The sequence below is a fragment of the Giraffa tippelskirchi genome, chromosome 6 (assembly GCF_054371585.1).
Source record: "Giraffa tippelskirchi isolate mGirTip1 chromosome 6, T2T-mGirTip1v1.2.pri, whole genome shotgun sequence".
Classification (NCBI taxonomy): domain Eukaryota; kingdom Metazoa; phylum Chordata; class Mammalia; order Artiodactyla; family Giraffidae; genus Giraffa; species Giraffa tippelskirchi.
This window is the reverse complement of record NC_137280.1, coordinates 46,890,635-46,913,188: the sequence shown is the minus strand read 5'-3', so window position 1 is coordinate 46,913,188 and position 22,554 is coordinate 46,890,635. Positions and strand designations below refer to the sequence as shown.

At 37.2% G+C, this 22,554-nt stretch overlaps 2 protein-coding genes and 1 non-coding gene across 13 annotated transcripts in view; 1 reads left to right on the top strand and 2 right to left on the bottom strand.

Annotated features, from left to right (window-relative positions):
• The window catches only part of MCMDC2 (minichromosome maintenance domain containing 2), a 36,208-nt gene extending 19,474 nt beyond the window's left edge, over positions 1-16,734 (top strand). For 9 of the 11 annotated variants that reach the window (XM_081503208.1, XM_081503204.1, XM_081503205.1 and 6 more), the window contains 6 exons: positions 3,324-3,529; positions 6,327-6,493; positions 7,004-7,183; positions 9,550-9,692; positions 13,421-13,530; positions 16,386-16,734. In XM_081503208.1, the coding sequence (XP_081359334.1) occupies positions 3,324-3,529; positions 6,327-6,493; positions 7,004-7,183; positions 9,550-9,692; positions 13,421-13,530; positions 16,386-16,552 (973 nt within the window). In that variant the 3' untranslated portion in view covers positions 16,553-16,734. The remainder of the gene's footprint in view (positions 1-3,323; positions 3,530-6,326; positions 6,494-7,003; positions 7,184-9,549; positions 9,693-13,420; positions 13,531-16,385) is intronic. The other 2 variants (XM_081503213.1, XM_081503211.1) reach the window with 1 other exon arrangement.
• Positions 16,735-18,718: 1,984 nt separating this feature from the next.
• Positions 18,719-22,141, bottom strand: LOC145510965 (uncharacterized). Its single transcript, XM_081503258.1, has 2 exons — positions 21,739-22,141; positions 18,719-19,494 (listed from the first exon to the last, which is right to left on the bottom strand). The coding sequence occupies exons 1-2, from the start codon at positions 22,139-22,141 to the stop codon at positions 19,472-19,474; spliced, it is 426 nt and encodes a 141-aa protein (XP_081359384.1). The 3' UTR covers positions 18,719-19,471.
• Positions 19,213-19,299, bottom strand: LOC145511833 (small nucleolar RNA SNORD87). Its single transcript, XR_014058207.1, has one exon. It is a non-coding gene; the product is annotated as a small nucleolar RNA SNORD87 (small nucleolar RNA).
• Positions 22,142-22,554: the final 413 nt, after the last annotated feature.

The window sequence follows — 22,554 nt, the reverse complement described above, 5'->3', positions numbered from 1 at the left end:
AGACTAGAGATCTCTTCAAGAAAATCAGAGATACCAAGGGAACATTTCATGCAAAGATGGGCTCAATAAAGGACAGAAATGATATGGACCTAACAGAAGCAGAAGATATTAAGAAGAGGTGGCAAGAATACACAGAAGAACTGTACAAAAAAGATCTTCGTGACCTAGATCATCATGATGGTGTGATCACTCACCTAGAGCCAGACATCTTGGAATGTGAAGTCAAGTGGGCCTTAGGAAGCATCACTACAAACAAAGCTAGTGGAGGTTGATGAATTCCAGTTGAGCTATTTCAAATTCTAAAAGATGATGCTGTGAAAGTGCTATACTCAATATGCCAGCAAATATGGAAAGCTCAGCAGTGGCCACAGCACTGGAAAAGTTCAGTTTTCATTCCCATTCCAAAGAAAGGCAATGCCCAAGAATGCTCAAACTACCACACAATTGCACTCACCTCACACACTAGTAAAGTGATGCTCAAAATTCTCCAAGCCAGGCTTCAGCGATCTGTGAACCGTGAACTTCCAGATGTTCAAGCTGGTTTTAGAAAAGGCAGAGGAACCAGAGATCAAATTGCCAACATCCGATGGATCATCGAAAAAGCAAGAGAGTTCCAGAAAAACATCTATTTCTGCTTTATTGACTATGCCAAAGCCTTTGACTCTGTGGATCACAATAAAGTGTGGAAAATTCTGAAAGAGATGGGAATACCAGACCACCTTACCTGCCTCTTGAGAAATCTGTATGCAGGTCAGGAAGCAACAGTTAGAACTGGACATGTAACAACAGACTGGTTCCAAATAGGGAAAGGAGTATGTCAAGGCTGTATATTGTCACCCTTATAAGCAGAGTACATCATGAGAAACGCTGGGCTGGAGGAAGCACAAGCTGGAATCAAGATTTCCGGGAAAAATATCAATAACCTCAGATATGCAGATGACACTACCCTTATGGCAGAAAGTGAAGAAGGACTAAAGAGCCTCTTGATGAAAGTGAAAGAGGAGAGTGAAAAAGTTGGCTTAAAGCTCAACATTCAGAAAACTAAGATCATGGCATCCGGTCCCATCACTTCATGGGAAATAGATGGGGAAACAGTGGAAACAGTGGCAGACTTTATTTTGGGAGGCTCCAAAATCACTGCAGATGGTGACTGCAGCCATGAAATTAAAAGATGCTTACTCCTTGGAAGAAAAGTTATGACCAACCTGGACAGCATGTTAAAAAGCAGAGACATTACTTTGTCAACAAAGGTCCGTCTCGTCAAGGCTATGGTTTTTCCAGTAGTTATGTGTGGATGTGAGAGTTGGAATATAAAGAAAGCTGAGTGCCAAAGAATTGATGCTTTTGAACTATGGTGTTGGAGAAGACTCTTGAGAGTCCCTTGGACTGCAAGGAGATACAACCAGTCCATCCTAAGGAAATCAGTCCTGAATATTCATTGGAGGGACTGAAGAACTGACTCATTGGAAGAGATCTTGATGCTGGGAAAGATTGAAGGCAGGAGGAGAAGGGGATGACAAAGAATGAGGTAGTTGGATGGCATCACTGATTCAATGGGCATCATTTTGAGTAAGCTCCGGGAGTTGGTGATGGACAGGGAGGCCTGGTGTGCTGCAGTCCATGGTGTCACAAAGAGTCAGGTATGACTGAGCAACTGAACTGAACTGTTGCTGTTGAAGTGGTAGTGCTTTGTTAATTTTATTTTTCAAGTATTTGCTTTGAATATATAGAGATAGTGTTGATTTTTGTATTTGTATCTTATACTCTGTGACGTTATATCAGTAGTTCAAAAACTTCCTCAGTTAATTCCAATGATTAGCCAAGTTTGAGGCCCATTGTTCTATACAATTAGGTTCTCAGCCTGACTGCCTATTAGAATCATCTTGGAAAATATTTTTTAAAATATTTATTCCTGTGGTTCACCCCAAAAGATTATTATTTATATTGTGTGGAGTAAGGCTTAGCATTGGAATTTTTTAAAGACCCCAAGCAATGTTTTAATTAAAGTATCTTAGCATAATAACCTTTAGGCCCATCTATGTTTTCACAAATGTCAAGGTTTCATTGTTTTTATGGCTGAGTAATATTCCATTATCTGTATGTATATATATATATATATATATATATATATATACACCACATCTTCTTTATCCATTCATCTATTGATGGACACTTAGATTGTTTCTATATCTTGGCTATTGTAAATAATGCTGCAATGAACATGGAAGTGCACATATCTTTTCCAATTAATGTTTTTGTTTTCTTTGGATTAATGCCCAGAAGTGGAATTGCTGGATCATCTGATAACTCTGTTAAGGAACTTCCACACTGTTCTCCATAAAAAGCTATATTAATATATATTCCTACCAACAGTGCATAAGGGGTCCCTTTATCCACATTCTTGCCAACACTCGGTTTTTGGGTTTGTGTGTGTTTGATAACTGTCATTCTGATAGGTGTGTTGTGATATCTCATTGTGTTTTTGATTTGCATTCCCCTGACGATTTTTTATGTTGATCTTTTCACGTGACTGTTGGCTCCCCAGGTGATTTTAAAGTGAGCTAGGGTTGAGAACCACTGCCCTATAGACTTGCAAATTTTCCTTCTACATCTTACCCATTTTACATATCTTCAAATTAACACCTAAATTCCTTGGAATGACACATATTCTAGACATTTTATAGCATCTACCTGTTCATTCTTAAGAGATACTGCTTCACCCTCTTTTGCACTGTATGTGTGTGTCTGGTCATCATAGTAGATCGTGCCAGCAAGCTATGATTTCTGCAGCAAGGATTTAAAAGCTAAGCTAAGCTAATCATGTTCTTTTCTTATAATTTAAATTTGAGAAATAAAGAGGCTTGAGGCAATTGGCAAAGAGATTAGAAAGCAAAAGGATGTATCAAGAGTTACGTTGATACATAGGTAGCAGTGGTAGTCATGATGAACTATTTGTAAAACCTAAATGCAGAAGTTTTGAATAAGTGAAAGAAAGCAGTTCATCAAAAGAGAAAGTCTTGGTTCAAATGTCATCTCTCTATAGCTTTCTCTGATTTTTTTCCTGGAAGAAGTAATTCTTTTATGGATGTCCTCACAGCATTATTTTAGTTCTCATCATATCGTGTTTTAGTTTTTTGTTTTCATCTCTCTAGGATGTGAGCTTTCCAAGTTGAGGACCAAATCTCTTATGTGTTTTTATCCCTAGCACTAGTGCTCAATAAACATTAAATCAAATTAAATCTCATTGTGTAGCTATTATACATTATGACTTCTGAAAATCAAATATTAAATAATAGTAATTAATGATTTATTTTTTCCCTTAGGCTTTTGAATTTTAGTATAAACCTTGTGCCCCGTGGTATACGTCATTCAGTCTCTACTGAAATTTTCCCTACTCTATCCAGAAATAAGTATGGAACTGGAGCAGTTAGCATTCAAGCTGGCAGTGCTTTGCTAGCTAAAGGTGGTATCTGCTTTATAGGAGACTTGGCTTCACACAAAAAAGATAAACTTGAACAGCTCCAGTCAGGTAAACAATATTTTTTCAAATTAATTTTTACCTATTTAACTTTTCCATCAGTGTCATGGAGTTGGGTATGCTAAATCACTTCAGTCATGTCTGACTCTATGCAACCCTATGGGCTGTAGCCCTCCAGGCTTCTCTGTCCACGGGATTCTCCAGGCAAGAATACTGGAGTGGGTTACGTACCCTCTTTCAGGGGATCTTCCCGACCCAGTGATTGAACCCAGGTTTCCTGCATTGCAGGCCGCTTCTTTACTATCTGAACCACCAGGGAAGCCTAGGACTTATGTAACAATAGAGATTATATTGTACACATTTTAGGAATAGAGAAATTATATTAAATGACATTTCTCATTTTACCTTGATAAATAAAAACAGGAATTCAATGTGTAAATGCACTATGTAAGCCTTTGCTCTCAGTTGTAACACATGAATTTGTGTTAGTTAGAGTTAGTCGCTCAGTCGTATCCGATACTTTGTGACCCCATGTATTGTAGCCCACCAGGCTTTGTTCATGGAATTCACCAGGCAAGAATACTGGAGTGGGTCGCCATACCCTTCCAGATTTATTTCCTCTTCTTGTCTTATTGCACTAGTTAGGACGTTCAAGATGATGTTGAAAAACAGTGGTGAAAGGAACATCATGATCTTGTCTTGTTCCTGATCTTAACAGGAAAGTTTCAAGTTTCTCACCATTATGTATGATGTTAGCTGTAGGTTTTTTGATGAAGTTCTTTTTCAAGTTGAAGGAGTTCCCTTCTATTCCTAATCTACTAAGAGTTTTTAAATAAATGGTGTTGAATTTTACCAAATGCTTTTTCCACATCTATTGACATAATAATGTGATTTTTCTTCTGCAGCCTGTTGATATTATGGATTACATTAACTGACTTTAAAATGTTGAACTAGCTTTGCATACCTAACATAAATTCTACCTGGCTGTGCTGTATATTTATTTTTATACATCATTGGACTTAATTTGCTAATATTTTGTTGAGAAATTTTGCCTGTATATTCACAAGAGATATTGGTCTGTAGTTTTCTTGTTATACTTTTTGTCTGATTTTGGTATTAGGATAATGCTGCTTGAGCCAGATTTATAGCTAACAAGGATATGCAGAGATAAGTATTGGGCAAAGAAAAGTTAGGACCTTGCATTCTTGGCATACCAGCAAGCATGTGCAGCAATACACAGGAGATGTGGCACATTGCCTCTGCCTGCAAAACTAGACTCACACTCATATGCTCAATTGATTTTTGATCACAACATCAAAGCAAGAAAATGGGGAAAGTTTTTTCAACAAATGATGGTTGAACATCTGGAAAAGAATTAATATTTGCTCATACCTCACAACTATACACAATAATTAATTAAAGATGAATCATAAACCTATATGTAAAAACTTAAATTATAAGGCTACTAGAAGAAAACACACGAAATCTTTATGACTTAAGGGTGTGTTGTGTACACGCTCAGTCATATCCGACTCTGTGACCCCATGGACTGTAGCCCGCCAAGCTCCTCTGTCATGGGATTTTGCAGGCAAGAACACTGGCTGCTGCTGCTGCTAAGTCGCTTCAGTCGGTCCAACTCTGTGCGACCCCACAGATGGCAGCCCACCAGGCTCCTCTGTCCCTGGGATTCTTCAGGCAAGAACACTGGAGTGGGTTGCCATTTCCTTCTCCATCACATGCACGCATGCTAAGTCGCTTCAGTCGTGTCTGACTCTGTGCAACCCCATGGACAGCAGCCCACCAAGCTCCTCTGTCCACAGGATTCTCTAGGCAAGAACACTGGAATGGATTGCCATTTCCTTCTCCAGAGGATCTTCCCTACCCAGGGATAGAACCCTGATCTCCTGCATTGCAGGCAGATTCTTTACCATTTGTGCCACCAGGTCAGGCAAAGATTTTTTAGACAAAACCCAGAAAGCAATTAACAGAAAATAATTGATGAATTGGACTTCATCAAAACTATAAAGTTATACACATCAAAAGGCCATTTAAAAAGTGAGTAGGCAAACAAAGGAAAAGAAAATAATTGCAATACATATATTTGACATAGGACATATACCTAGAACATAGAAAGAATTCCTACAAGTCGATAATTTAAAAAACAAAGTGTATGTGTTAGTCACTCAGTCATGTCCAACTCTTTGTGACCACATGGACTACAGAGCCCACTAGGTTCCTCTGTCCGTGGAATTCTCCAGGCAAGAAGACTGGAGTGGGTTGCCATTCCCTTCTCCAGGGAATCTTAACAACCCAGGAATCGAACCTGAGTTCCACACAGCAGGCAGATTTTTTTACCCACTGAGCCACTAGTAACCTCCCACCCCCCACCCCAACAAAAAATCCCCCAAAGAACCAGACACAAAATACCAGATTGTGTGTATTTTCTCACAATCTTTTCCTCTTTCATTCTTAACTTAGATGGTCTGCTTTCTTTTTTTTTTCCACACAAAAGAACATTGCTTAATTTCAGTCTCCTTTGTAACCTGCATGATAGGAGCAGTCTCCTTATCCTCTGCCTGTTCATCCCAGTCCACAATTCCAGCTTCATGCTTTGGACTAATGGTTCTTATCGTCAGGGGATACAGAACCATTCACATATTTTTCTTGCCTTGTTCTTTTTATGGCAAATCCTCTAATTTAGCCATATCCTGCAAAACCATCAAATTTTCCTGTATCTTTGCTATCCAAAACATAGGTCATAAAATTCATTATAATAATATTTATTAATTTATAGCTATATAGAGCAAAGTGAACTTAAGTAACAAATGGATAATGTCTCTTGACTTAGCTGTGGAAAGTAGAAGCATCACAGTCTACATCTCGGGAAAGAAGTTTGGGGATGATGTGGATCAACAAATGACTTTTCCAGTTCAGTGCAGTTTTTGGTCTTTTGTTGATATGGATTCACCTTCAAGGAGAAATATACAGAAAACCAATATGCTAATTGGTCAGATGGTAAAGTATATGTGTATTTTATTGTTAGAATGTTGTTCAAGAAATTAAGTCATGGATTTTAGTCTCAATTTTTTAATAACAATTTAATGTTTTATTTTTATTTCTATGCTTACTTTCTATACTTTCTCAGATTCTGGAACTAAATAATGACACAGTTGTTTGCAATTTTTCATTTTTTAGTCATACAAAGCAGGTATCTGCTCACTATAAATTATTATTTGAGTAGGTAGTAGGGGAGGTTTTCATGAATAATGTGTAAGAAAATACTCAATAAAGAGCATTTTAAAAAGTTGGTTACCACAAAGATCCCATGCTATTTGGGAATCACTTTAAATGAAGTATTATTTATAATTATTATTTAAATTATTAATAGAATTATATTACTATAGTGTTAATTACATTCAATTATCAAACTATAATTGTAATAATTATTTTATTTTGTTATTATTTAAAGTGTTTGTGAAAATGCCAGTGTTTAATATTTGCCTTCTACATTTTTGTTTGAGGTAGGATTGCAGTTTAATTCCAGCTAATCTTGTAGAGGCATTTGCATTATTGATTAACTGCAATGAATCATCTCCTTGCCACCCACTTCTTCCAACTGTGCAACATACTTTAAAGAAAGCCATTGATCCTGAAGGGCTGCTTTATTTAGCTTCTAAACAGTTCACAACTGAAGATTTTGAAAAGGTAAAGGTAAAAAAATGAGTGCCATGAATACTTGTGCTAATGTTTCTCAATTTAAATACAACTCCCTTTGAACATTCAATTTTCCTTATTTAGAATTTTCTTTTATTTCAGTTTGCTTTCAGCTTTTAAGCATTTTAAGGACATTGTATAGAAAATATTTTAGATTAGAATTAAATTAAAAACTATAAGGACATAAATATTAAAATGTTTAGTTTATTCTTTGAATCACAAATCAGATCACCATGGCTTATCTTTCCATTAAAAACATTCAAAATAGAATATTTCTATAAAACATTATGATGAGAAGCTTTCTAGATACATAATTTTTTACATTTTACTGACTATTCAAAGGGAATAGTTCTGACTATAGGGAGTATCTATCATGACTCACAAACCCATTTATTTTAATGTCTTGACCTGAAAACATGTGTGGCATGTTCAGAGAACCTGAAAGTAGATGATGCAAATTTAGTAATGACTCTCATAGCTATTAAAGGTACTCAAGTATTTACAAGTGAAGCCCTTTTAATATTAACTGTTGAGAAATCTGTCCACAATAGAGTTAAAGTATCTGTGTAGGATAGCTAAGTGGCCTGTAACGTTGGGAAGTGGGAATCCACAGGTCAGTAAATTTTTTGTTCATACCTGCCTTTTTTTTGTAGCCCAAATTGCATGGATAAAATGTTGAGAGGTGGAGTTTATTCACATAGATTAAAACAGAAAAAGAACAATATTTATGACAAAGTAAAGCCTTTTCATTTGTTTTAGTGTATATAAAAAAAGGCAATTAGTCTTTAGAATTGGGGTACTAAATGATATAGACATGCTAATAACCTGGAAAAATTTTTGCCCAGGTTTTCCCTGAAAAACAACAACAAAAAAGTTAGGCATTTACTGAGTACTTAATATAGATGAGCCTCTTTCTGTTCTTTTATATTCTCCTAGAAATGTACATTTTTCTTTCTTAAATAGTTTATCATTTAATTGAGACATATGAAACAAGGGACAACTTAAAGCTATGCTGGGTGGTGCTGACTATAAGTATTGCCTGAATTCAGAAACAAAGGTATCAAGTAGAATGCCAGAGTTAGGAATAACTCAAAAGGCAGTGAAACTTTAGTTGCACCTTAAGAAAAGGTAAGATTTAAATTATCCTCCAATTAAAACTAAATTTTACAAAAAGAAAAAAGAAAACAAAAGGTAAGATTTAAATGACAGGAAGGATGGACATTAAAAAAAAAAACTAAAAATAAGAGCAAAGACATAAAAGTAGAGATGAGTATACATGGAAAACTATGAGAAGACCTGTCAACTGGAGCAAAAAATATATTATGTAGTCATCAAGATTAGGCAATTGTTGAAGAAGTTGACAACTGGAGGCCAGCGCTGGCTCCCAGTGCTACGTTCCCAATAGCAGAGACAACAGGTCCTTTATGAAGGGGAATGTGGGTGTCTTATCACTGTGATCCCATAGCATAAAACCTAGAGAGAGCTATCAATGTTATTGATAGTATTGTTATTCTGTTCTGAAGGCCTGGAGGGAACTGTGGAATGTAAGAAAAATAAAGACAGGACATATCCAACCCAGGACATATCCAGATCTTTTCAAAAAGTTGTATTTAAAATACAGATATAATAGTTAATAGCAACTTTATTATGGGTGGTTTTTCTCTTTTGTTTCCTCCTGTTGTATTTCTGATTTTACAACTCACAGAAACAAAAGAAATGGTGAATGGTGAAAAGTCTGGAAATGGTGTCATAGAATAAGGACTTGAGGAACTGGGACTCACTCAGAAAAAAAGCACAAGACTCAGAGAAAGCAGTGATAATCATTAAGTTGAAGGCTTATTTTCTACCCAAAATCTTTCTGAATCTCCAAGGCCCATCTTCATACTAGTTAACACAGTACTTCCCACATCACTAGTCTTTAGTTGTGTTTTTTAAAAGGAAGGAAGGGAAGGAAGGAGGCCAATGAGAGAAAGTTTTCTGGAAATAAACTGTCAGAGAATTAAGACTATTCAAAGGGAAATGAGATTCTGAGGGAAGCTGTCTCCCACTAGAAGGCTCTGAGTAAGCCTTTATTCCACTGGAAGCAAAGACTTGATAGTCATTCAAATACATTGCACAGAACATTTCTGTACTAAGAGGGAAGAAGAGGTTATTCTGGGTAGACTGTAATATTCTTTTTAAGTATAATATGATTTAAAGTGCTCAATGGCTTTGGATGGCTCAGATATTTAATCAGTTGTGATGTAAATAAAGTATGCAAACTTTAAAAAATAAAATGACTGAATACTTTGGATTTTTGTAATATAGGTTCTCTTAATAAAGTTTGAATCTCTTGAATTTTCACACTTTCAATTTAGCTGCTTGCTTTTGCAAAGAATTTGAATGTTGAATTCAGCTTGGAGGCAGAAAGAATGATTCATGGCTATTACCTAGCAAGTCGCAGAATCAGAACAGATTCTATATGTGGATCAAAACTGTCAGCATCTGCATTAAAATATTTGTAGGTATTCAATTTTAAAATCATTATTGACTTTAAAAAATCTTTATTTACTTTTTTTGGCTGTGCTGGGTTCTCATTGTTGTGTGAGGTTTTCTCTAGTTGCAGAGAGTGGGGGCTACTCTTTAGTTGAGGTACACAAGCATCTCATTGCAGTGGCTTCTCTTCTTGTGGAGCACACACTCTAGAGCTCATGGGCTTCAATAGTTGAGACATGAGGGCTCAGTAGCTGTGGCTCTGCTGCTCTAGAGCACAGGCTCAGTAGTTGTGATCCAGAGGCTTACTTGCTCTGCAGCATGTGGGATCATCCTGGACCAGGGATCAAACCTGTATCTTCTGCAATGGCAGGCAGATTCTTTACCACTGGGCCACCAGGGAAGCCCCCATTGTTTACTTTTAAATGATGTGTTTAATTAACTATCTCACTTGTTTTTTGATTGCTGGGTGGTTGATTACAATATACTTTGTTCCAAAAGAATTTAAAGTAACTTAATTATTTCTTCTGTTATAGCCTTACATCATTTGAACCTCCAACAATTTGTTTTCACTAAATTAATTTTTATTGGATACCTGGTATCAGGTACATCTGAAAAAAATGCACTGAATTTTTTAATGCAAATGATTATTTTTTTTAAATGGGGTTGCTTCAGTTCAGTTCAGTTGCTCAGTTGTGTTGACTCTTTGCAACCCCATGGACTGCAGCACACCAGGCCTCCCTGTCCATCACCAACTCCCAGAGCTTACTCAAACTCATGTCCGTTGAGTCAGTTGACTTTCTAGATATTTTGTAGTTGAGCTTAGAAAAAAATTTATGTTATTCACACTCATGTACTATTGTTCCTTGAGAAGTTTTTTTAAAACTAATTTTTATTATAAAAGTAAAGTATGGACATAGTGAAAGAAAAGTCTAAAATAATGAGTTAAGTCCCCTGCTAACCCTACCTGTGATTATCTCACTCCCTGGAGATGATCCCTGCTAACAGGTTTTGTGTGTCCTTTCATAAATTACCCATTCTATACCAGCATATACAAATATATAGTTTAAATATGTGATGTATATTAAGTACATATTTTATTTGAATATGTTATATATTTTAGATGAATGTTATTTAACATATTACATAAAAATGTTTTTATAATAAATAAATACATATGTAGCCATATTGATATTCTCTTTTTGCCCAAATAGAATAATGCATACATATCATGATATCTTACTATCAACACATAAAGAATTACCTCATTCTGTTTTAATAGCTCCCTTACAGTTTTACTGTATTATGATGTGGCTATTCCATAATTTAAACAGTCCACTGTTGATAGACCAGAATTATATAATTATAATTATAATTATAACAGAATTATATAATGCTGTTTTCTGAAGTAATATTTCAAATACTCAATACTCAGAGCTTAAAAGGTTTGAAATCCCTATTATCTCATATGCTTTTTCTCTGTCTTAAAAAGATATTTTTAATTTAAACTCACATAGCCTCAGTTTACATTTGACTCTACTAATCCAAGAATAAAACAGAATTAAGTTTAATATGACAACTCTACTTTTTCCTCTTGTAGAAATAAATAGTATAGATGGGAATGGGTCTTATGAAATAGTCAAGTAAATGAAGCACTTCTCAGAAGAGTCATAAACCTTGACTTTTTCTCCTGCTTCTATAGACAGGTGCCTATTAACACCAGCCATGCTTAATATGCCTGTAATGCAGGAGACTCCGGTTTGATTCCTGGATCGGGAAGATCCCCTGAAGAAGGGATAGGCTACCCACTCCGGTATTCTTGGGCTTCCCTTGTGGCTCAGCTGGTAAAGAATCTACCTGCAATGCAGGAGATCCCGGTTTGAGCCCTGGGTTGGGAAGATCCCCTGGAGAAGGGAAAATTTCTACTCACTCCAGTATTCTTGGGCTTCCCTTGTGGCTCAGCTGGTAAAAAATCCGCCTGCAATGCGGGAGACCTGGGTTTCATCCCTGGATTGGGAAGATCCCCTGGAGAAGGGAAAAGCTACCCTCTCCAGTATTCTGGCCTGGAGAATTCCATGGACTGTATAGTCCATGGGGTTGCAAAGGGTGGGACACGACTGAGTGACTTTCACTTTCATTCTTTTCTAGAAAAGTGGAGCTGAACAGTGCTCTTTGCTTTCCCTGAAAAGCTGTATATATATGTTTTCCTGATCAAAATTTTTAGAAGAAGCTTGGGTGAGGACATCAGGAACATGATAATCAAATTTGTAAATAAGCAACTCTGGAGAGATCTTCACAGACTCAAATTATGATTTTAGTCTAGCAACAAGAAAACTAATAGGACAAATGTAATATCTTTAATTAGGTCCCAACCTCCCTGGTACATGTGTGAATGCATGGGAAAGGCGTGATCTGCCTTAATATGAAAAAGATTTGAGATTTCATATTTTTATGTTTAATATGAGTAAGTAATATAATAGGGCTGTAAATAATACTGTCATTTGGGGTTGTATTAATAAAACATAGTATCAAGAGTGAGAAAATGCTAATTCTGCCCCAAGTCTACTCTACTGATCACATCACACCTTAGTACTGTACTGAAAAGGAATATTAACCAAATCTGGTCACAAGGAGAACAGCCAGGATGATAAGGGGCATGAAAATCATGTCACATGACATATTAAAAGAACTAGGAGGGACTTCCCTGCTGGTCCAGTGGTTAAAACCTTACACTTCCAAAGCAGGAAGTGCAGGTTTCTTGGTCAGTAAACTAAGATCCTGTATGCTGTGGAATGTGGCCAAAAGAAAAATAGAACTAGGAATATTTATCTTGGAGAAAGTAAACTATGGAGCAGCTAGAAAAGTTGTCTTTGAATATTTGAAGAGCTGTCTCATTTAAGAAGTGTTAGATTTGTTTTGTAATTCCAGAGGACAAAATAGGGACCAGTGGGTGTAAACTGCAGTGAAATCAATTTCAGTTTACATTTATATAATCTTTGTGGGTGAGTCCCCAAATTTTCAAATGCCTTATTTGAAATCACAATAACCCTATTAATTTTTATTATCCCCATTTTATAGCAGAGCTTCAAAAAAATCTCAGAATTTAAATGATTCATACAAACTCACACAGCTAGTAAATTTCTAGAGACATAGGTCAGATTTTCTGATTCCCACATCCAACAATCATTCAAGTGCATTAAAGCTAGCTTAAAAATAATAAAGGAATGGATTGCTTCCTGATTCTGACTGAATCCTAGGGTAAGTTCAAAAGAGACCAAATAATAAGTATCCTGGGATGCTTATAGAAAATTCAGTTATCTGATGGGATGTTGAAATTTGCTCTCTAAAATCTCTTCCAACACTGAAATTTCAAGATTCTGTGAGGACTTCCAGTGGGTTAAGAACTGGAAGAAAAGACCAAGGACATGTCTTTAAGAGATACTTAGTTAATTTTCCAGCTGTGTATTTAACTGAACAGAACATGGGGAGGGTAATGTGTAGAATAATAAATAAAAAAACAGGATAAAAGCCAATTCTTTGATAACAAATCAGGAAACTTCCTCATTCTGAAACAGTCTGTTCAACTTGGTAGAAAAAAAGTGCTTTGTAAAGAAACTAAAATTGTTTTAAAAATAAGAATATGCTGATCTTTAAGGTGTGGCTTATGTTCACACATATCTTGGTTTTTTCCTGCCAAAATATACGTTGTCTTTATAATAACAGCATATTTTGATTGGCCTCAATTTTCTCTTTTAGAGTTTCCCTATCTGAAGCCCATGCTCGACTGAACTTAAGGAATAAAGTGCTTAAAGAAGATGTACTAATTGCAACCTTATTATTTGAAACATCTCTAACACTGAAATATGGTAATATATTAAGTTATTAATGATCACTACAAATAATTATATTTAAACTTAATGATTCTTAATCTGTTAAGATGTTACATATATATTAAATATTATTTTAAAGAATAATAAATTTCTACAAGATAAGTCCAGTTTGAATTTAAACATCTAATTATTATTTACAGGTAGTATCATTATCTGATATTAAGTTCCTAATTGTGCATGGTTATTCCTATACTTTCGGGGAAGGCAACGGCACTCCACTCCAGTACTCTTGCCTGGAAAATCCCATGGACGGAGGAGCCTGGTAGGCTACAGTCCGTGGGGTTGCTAAGAGTCGGACGACTGAGCGACTTCACTTTCACTTCTCCCCTTCATGCACTGGAGAAGGAAACAGCAACCCACTCCAGTATTCTTGCCTGGAGAATCCCAGGGACGGCGGAGCCTGGTGGGCTGCCGTCTGTAGGGTCGCACAGAGTCGGACACGACTGAAGCGACTTAGCAGCATTCCTATACTTTAACTTTTGCATTGCTTAGAAAATTCTGAAAAAAAAAGTACTTAATATGATGCATGAAATGATTTTAAATTTATCTTCCTTTTAAATTAGCATGCAACATGTAATTGTCAAGCAAATCCCCACAGTGGAATTAGACACTAAGCCAAAGAAAATATGATCAACTTGTATCACCTTTTCTGAATTACTAGTTATAATGCTGTGACGATAGCATTTAATTATCTGAAATCAAAGGAGCTTATTATGGTTTTGCTAATAAAAACATAAAAAGGGCTGTTAAAGGTGAGAGTAAAGAGAATTATCCTCACAAAGTTCTTTTTGAATTATTATGAGACATTAATTTTGATGAGATATACCATCCTTCAAACATTGGTTCTGCTAACATAACAATAAAACAGCCAGTTGTTTTACCAGGAAAATGGTTTTTATTCAGGAGCAGGAAAGAACTGCAATTCAGGACATTGCAAATCTGGTAAATCACATGTAAGTCTGATAAAGCAAAGAAAAAGAAACTCTTCTATAGAGAAGAGTTGGGAGGGTTGTAACAGAAAGTCCATTGGAGGAAACTGGGAGTTCCAAGTTTAGTGTCTTTTCATTGGCTACATTGTGACAGTCTCTCTCTGACAGAGCTGTTGCCAGGCAAGGAGAAAAATCTTTCAAATCTTCTTTCCTCCTGCTGGTGGTACTAGAGTAGTGTCGCTTCTTGCTGGAGATGCAAGATATGTTTCTTCCTGTTGGGATCTATATTGATGTTGAGAGGTACCTGTATGAGAGCTCCCCCTTCTGGTCTCCTGACTCCATTTTAGTGAGATTTTTACTCTATTTTCAGTTCCAGTCCTGGGCAATAAAATATTAACACCGACTTTTCTCTGTGTATATATTTAGTGTTTTAATTTGCTTCAGATTCAATGTATATTATAATAATTTTTCACAGACATCCATTAGAACATTAGAACTTTGTTCTTATCTAAATCAAGAATTCTTAACCTAGGATCCATGGATACTGAGAGAGTCCTAAGGGCTTGTGAATCCCTAAGTTACATGTGAATTTGTATATATATTTGCTTTCTACCTTCTTGCTTAGGAAGAGGAATCATTAAGTTTTATGGAGTATGTCTTAGAGTTTCATGACCCTCAGAAAATGTTAATTATCATCCTGAATTAGGAACTTCCCTGGTGGCTCAGACAGTTAAAGAGTCTGCCTGCAATGCAGGAGACCTGGGTTCAATCCTTGGGTCAGGAAGATTCCCTGGAGAAAGAAATGGCAACCCACTCCAGTATTCTTGCCTGGGAAATCCCATGGACAAAGGAGCCTGGTGGGCTGCAGTCCATGGAGTCGCAAAGAGTCAGACATGACTGAGCGACTAACACTTAACAAAGAGATCAATAGACAGATACAATAATCTGGGGTTTAGAAGAGAGTTTTAAACTAGAAATATAATTTAGGTATCATCAGTACAGAGATGGTACTCAAAACCATGGAGTGGATGAAATCACTGAGAGACTATACAGAGAACCACAGGACTGCCTTTGAAGAATTCCAGTATTTAGAAAAGGAGTTGAGGGGGAGGAGCTAACTAATAAGACTGAGAAGCAGCTGTATTAGAGAAGTCAAGAAAAAAAGAGTGCTTCAATAAAGGAGTGGAGTGGTCAACTGTATCATGTGTTGAGAATTTGAATAAGATGAGATTTGTCATTTAGAAGTTGTGGATGGTCATGATTTGAGCTATTTCAATGGAGTTGGGATTTGGATGGGGTAGGAAGTGAGGCTATGGAGATAGCACACACAAACTTTGAGATGTTTGACTATGAAGATGAAGAGAGAAATAAAGAGTACTAGCTAGAGAAGGATATGTGATCCAGGAAGGGATTTTTTTTTTTAAGATGGAAGATAATAGTTCATATGATGTGCAGTAGAAAGTAAGTTAGTGACACTACAGAAAGAAGCATGAAATCTTTAAAAAGGTGAGAGAGGATGGGATCTAGAGCATGTGTGAAAGTAAAGGCCTTTGATAGAAAAGTTATAGGAAGGAAAACGATGGATACACAATCAGGTAGGTTTGTAGGTTTGGTCTTTTCTTCTATACAAGGTCATCAGCTAAAAATAAAAGGTTTGAGGGGAACAGAATGGAATATAATAGTCATTGTGGTGGGGGGGAGATGAAGTATGCTTGAAGAGGTTTTTCAGGCAGTGCAACTGCCCATTTGAGGCTTCTTTGATTTATTTAAAGTGGAATGAATACCAATTATTGTTTTTCTGCCTAGCAACCTGAATGCAGGCTAAACTTTTTTGTTGGAAGTATGCCTTCACATTCAGCATTTGAAGTATTTCTCATTTTTACTTTTTCCTCCTTCACTTAGGGGCCGCTGTATTTTGTGTTGCTCCAAATGCAGTGTTTCCATTTGAACAGTATAATGAAGAATATTTAGAGCAAAGGGATGTCTATCTGACTGAGTGCCAACAACAGCTCCAACAGTTTATTGCCACATACGGACCTGGGACAGCTATTTTTGCTAGTGATGAATAGACAGTCTGAGGAAATTTTTTTCTTCATTCCTTTTTAAGCAATGGAAAAAAATGTGAATGATTTTGAAGTAATGCTTCAGGCAATCTTGTGTGTAGGTACATTAGAATGTCATATTAAAAAATATAAAATATGATTTCTTCAAATTAATTGCTAATGGAATAAACACTAATCCAAATCTCAAAGCCAGCAGCAGAAATTTGTTAGAATTTTATTAAAAAAAAAAAAAAACCTTCTGGTTAGCCTAGTATACCAATGGCCCACAGATTAAAATATAAAGAATGTTACAAACTAAGAAATGAAAAAAAAAAGGTAAGTTTTGTGCTTTTGTGTAGTTCCCTCTATTTGTCTCAAGATGGCAGTAACACTTTAAATATTTACTTACAAAGTAAAACCATTTTTTTCTTAATTTGTGAACTTGACAAATTGATGGGTAAACAGCATTTATATAACCAAAAGCCTTCAATTTAAAGACTTTTCATGCTTTACTAGATATTGTCATGTCTATTACATTGTTTTAGAAACCCTAATTTTAGGATAAGAAAAAGCTCTGGAAATTTTCCATTTTTAAACCAGATTAAATGAAAAAAAAAAAGTAAGTTACACTGAATTGAGGAGCAGTAACTGGCTCCTTAAACCCAGTTGCAAGATACCAAAATGCAAACCAATTTTCAAACCCTGTCTTCCATTTTTAGAGGGACGGTACCTACTCTGAAAAGGTAGGGACACCATGAGAAAATATACTTATAAAATCCACAAAACCTTTTCATCTTACAAAGTTTTAATAAAAGCCTATTAAAAGGAAAATGTCATCACAAAATTGCCACCTTATTAACCAAGACACTATCACATCAGTTCTGTAGAAATGGGTACTTCATGGAGTTTAACCATGAAGATAGACAGCTCTCTCACTCTCTAGAGGACTTTGACCCATCATTTAATAAATGATGGGTAAAATAATATTTTACTTCCTAGCCATTCATTCAACAGTATTTATTGAATATCCACTAGTGCCAGAGACTATACAGTGTTTTCAGAAGGCAAACCTGGTCTTTAAAAAAAATGTATATATCAGAAATTAAAGACTTTACTTTGTGGTGTATGTATTTAGGTTTGTTTTTTGTTCTCTATGAGATGAAGGCAAAACACATTTCTTTAGAAAACTAGGATCTATAAAATGGCGGCCTCTTTACAATTAATTGTGAAGTGTTCAGATTCTGTTGATGAAAAGGACTAGTATCAAATACAGGAGAAAATGGTTTTCAAATGTCACCCCTGATGGGAAGGCATTATAAAGATATTGCTGTACACTTTATACTGATTTACCAAACTGAAATTATAACCCTGATAAAAGCAAGGATTTTATGTATTGTGGGACACAACAGGGGAAAAACAAGATTCAGCTAAATTTAAATCATCTTGGTAGGATTTCAGCTGTTTTCAAATTTGCATGCCCTGGACATACTGGACTGTCACTACTTGCTTTAATCGAGCATATTATTACATATACTAGAATTAGGAAAAATTGTAATTTTCCCTGGATTAACTTCCAAATCCCTTTTTTATTCATAAATGTAAAAGCAAACCAAGAATAAAATTAAAATTTAAAAATCTGTAGGTCACAGGTGAAACCTTTACTTGTAAGGGGTCATTGAAGGAGTTGAGAAAATTTCAACTAGTATACCCTTGAACACAGGTTTGAACTACCTGAGTCCACATACAGGGCGTGTTTGTTTTTCTTCAGTAAATACATACTACGCTATACAATCTACAGTTTATTGAACCAGAGGATGTGAAACCTTGGATACAAAGGGTAGACTATAAAGCTATACTTGGATGTTTAATGCTGAGAAGGGTTGGCGCCCTTAAACCCCTTTGCTGTTCAAGGGTCAACTGTGCTTGTTTTTCAGACACACAGAGGTTCTGAAGGGGGAGGCCCTCATAGTTATCTACTACATGGTGATTAACCTCTGCATAAACCCCCTAAGGCAAAAAAGGGGAGTGAGAACTGGATGTACTAAAAATGTCTCCCCAGCTGCCAGCCACCTGCCACTTCAAAAAGAATCACTATCCAGGGGAGCTGGTTACTGACTCTCATACTCTCCCTAAAGTACTTTAAGAACAAGTCTGACCAGTACTATGCAAATGAAGCTCTTTAAAGACCTGATATATTTTAAAGAGAACAGACTTTATTGCCCAGCAATTAAAATCATTTGAGGATGTATTTTTCTCCATGATTTATTGTGAGATGAACGTTAAATAAAATTTTAATTTTTATCACTTGCTTTAATGCACGTCTTCTTGAACAACTCTTCATTTTTCCTTCGAAAACGTATGCCACATCTCTGGGGAAAAATCAGAAACCAACAGTGAAAATCATTCCATACTCAAAACTTGAAAGTCATACACTTGACACACAAAAGCACCTTTTAACAGGAAAGGAAATGGCCTCAGCTTTTTGGAGTTTACCAGATACTTTCAAACTGTCAACAGATGTGGTTGCGTGACAAATCATAATCACTTACTTGAGGTAATGAAGAGTTTTAAGCACCACTGCTAAGGACTTAAGCATTCATCTGCAGGTACTTATCTGCTGAAAAGGACAGTTCACCCATTTTAATAAAAAAGTGCATTATATTTGAGTAATTCACATAATATATATTACTGGCATCTCAGTCTTCAAGTTATTTCTTCAAAGATACCCTCAGCTGGGTAAACGGCAAAAAGTAATTTGTCATCATTGTGCCAGTTATTAAACATTTTGGTATTGTGCTTCAGGAACAATACCACAAACACATTAAAAAAGCACACAACATTATAACTTTTGGTACCTTGTTACATGCACAGCGGTCGTCCTGGTGTTTTCACAGCCATCCTCTGTGACAGGTTTTTGGAAAACATTTATCACAGTGATCTTCATCTTCAACTCATAGTCTCTGCTGCACCTAGAAATTAAATATATTTCATCATGAATTCTCATTTGCATTTGTATCTGTTTGGCATCTTATATCTAGTATGGTCCAATAGGCTCTTTTCCCCATACTCATCAAGAACCATTTTAAAAAAGGGAAAAACTTATAATCTTTCTGACTCCCAATCAACTTTTAATAAAAACCACTAACAAGTGGAGTCATTTTCTGCTGTTTAACACATCTCTAAAGGAACAAAAGAATGTGCTTGCTGCTTAATTATACTTTTTTTTGTAATCAAAACTGATAAGGCTCCAAGTTTAATACCTATAATGACTTGGGTATGTCCTGATCCTTTTGACTGGTTAGGCCCTAATAATTCCATAAATGATTTTTCCAAGCTGGAAATGGATTCATTAGCACAGGTAAAAACGATGGATGTATTTATGATGTTCTTTTACTGTGGCAGCACAGATTTTAAGACATGATGGTCCTAATGAGTACCTAACTATTGCTTTTCTGTCTCAGAGCTTGACATGGATGAGGTGAGCCAGGTTAAAGGTTAGATATATAAAAACAAGTGTGCAGACTTCTAACTAAAAACATTATTATGGCAGCTCTAATATAATTTCAGAGCAGAGATACATGATGTTGACATCATTACTGGACACAGTCCTGTAGAATTAAGTCCCAAGTTGCCTGAAAGCATATTTATGTACTGCAAAGGGCATGGTCAGGGCCACAGATCATGTCCCCTAGAACCCCAAGAGCATAAATCATTGAACCAGACAGCTACTGGAAATGATTTATGAGGACATAACAAATGCTGGGCCTTACAGAACAATTTATCACTTTCAAGTCTTGAAATGTTGAGATATTTCACATAATATTAAGAACACAAACTACTGGTTATGAATATTTTCAACTTGGAAAACTTCAGTTTAATATATGATTCATAACACTTCTGACAACTACATGCAAGTTCTTTTTAAGGCCTAAAACAACCAACGCTTAGGGATATGTATGTATAAAACTGCTATCCACCCTACTCCCCTCAAAAACACCCGAGTTTGGACACAATAATCCCAGATGATGGGCACCTCAGGAGAGAAGGCATGGGATAGAAAGAAAGGAATGGGATAGGGAAGCAAATGGATGTTATGGTATTAATAATATTCCAGTTCTTAAATGGATCACTGGGCTCTTGTGTATTTATTATGCTTGTGTGTGTTACTTGCTCGGTCGTGTTCAACTGTTCACGACCCCACATACTGTAGGCCGCCTGGCTCCCCTGTCCATGGAATTTTCCAAGGAAGAATACTGGAGTGGGTTGCCATATTTTACTTCAGGGGATCCTCTCGAACCAGGGCTTCTTTACCACTGCGCCACTTGGGAAGCCTTTATTATCCTTAAGGACTTACATAAATTATCAAAATTTTAATCAAACGTTTATTTTGTAAAGTTTTAAAAAATCCAACCCTTAGTAATGAAAATAGGGTTCCAGTCACTATGCCTCAAAGAGAATGACTGAAATACCAAATAGAAGATACTTCAAGTCATCACATCTGCCCTGGTGAAAGTTAACTGTTGGGACTGTTTGAGATGAAAAAACGTGTATTTCAAATCGGGGGGGGGGGGGGACCAAACACCTGACTATACTAAGTCTCATCGACGAGCCCTTATAACTTTTCTTTTAAACAGACAAAAGGTCTTCCAGCTCTTGACCAGTTTCTTCCGTATCAAGTTCAGAATACACATCTCTATGTAAATCCATGCATCTAAGGCTACACCCGGCATTTATAGCCTAAGGGTCTCCTAACCCCTACGGATTGTTCTCCAACTTCAGTGCCACGTCTCTAGAGCCTATTTACAAAGGAAGATCCGGGAACAAATGCCTACAGTGCGCCACTGAGCAGAGCCCAGAACTCACTGTTAGCAGGTAAACCGTGCTGCCTTAAAAAGTTTAAAAACCAACCAAAAAGTCCAGCCAAGTCAAGGTTGCCTTAAGATTTAAGAGGTAATCCCTTCCCCCTTTACAGAACGTTTCCTTAGAAAGGATAAACGAGCGCACATTTAAGGGGCCCTTAAGCCGAAAGGCCGCACACAAAGCTTTATTTGGGATACAAAAGGGCTCCGGTCGAGGCCTGTGCTGGGCGCGAGGCCACCCGCCTAGGAACCCAGAGAATGGCAAAAGGCCCTTCGTTAGTCTAAGCTTAGAACAGTCGAAATCGGCTTTTATTAACAAGGGTCGGCTAAAACTCACAGGTAACGGTTACTCACAAAATGCGATTGAGCAGAAGGCACGGAGGAGATCTGGAGGCGGCGTCAACCGGGTGGGGGAGGGGAAGGTGGCCTCCTGGGATGACTTGGAGGCCGAGGCCGCGCCGACCGCTGGGCTGTGCCCGGCAATGGACGGAGGCCACCGGGATGGGGATCCCGGGGGCGGGACGCACAAGGCGGAGGGGCCCGAGGCCGACCTATAGCTTCTGGCACGGAGTCGGGTTCCTGGGGGACTTCCCCCCTCGAACAGCCGGGCGATGTATCTGCGGGCGTTGCCGCCATGCCCGTAAGCCCGACAAAGCCTCAAGACCCTTCCTCCGCCCGCGGCCAAGCGTAAAAGAAAGCGCCGCAGCCCGCGTTGGAGCTCCGACGCTCCAGGCCTGGCCCCACCCCTTCCGGCCATGGCCCCGCCCCTCAGCCGGCGCGTGTTTGCAGTGCGGCGGGTTTACACCGAGAGCTGACGGGTGCTTTTGGAATTTCCGCATTGGCCTTTAGGGCAGCTGAGGACATTGTGAGCTGGCCTGTAGACTGTGTAAGTGATTAGTCTACCAGTTTGTAATGGATCAAAGCAACCAGAAAATGCTGGAAAAAAGAAAGTTCCTCCCATTCCTGGTTTCATTTGCTTGGTCTTTTACTTCCTCAGGTGGTTCAGTACTTAGAAAAGTGGTATTGGAAACCCCGATATGGAGTAAGAGTACCCAGAATTACCCGTTAACACTCACAGAAGAACTAGTTACCAGAAAAAAAGAAGCTGTGAAGTCCTTTATATTATGACAATAGTTATTGTTGCTAATTTTATTGATAGTAGAGGGTGAA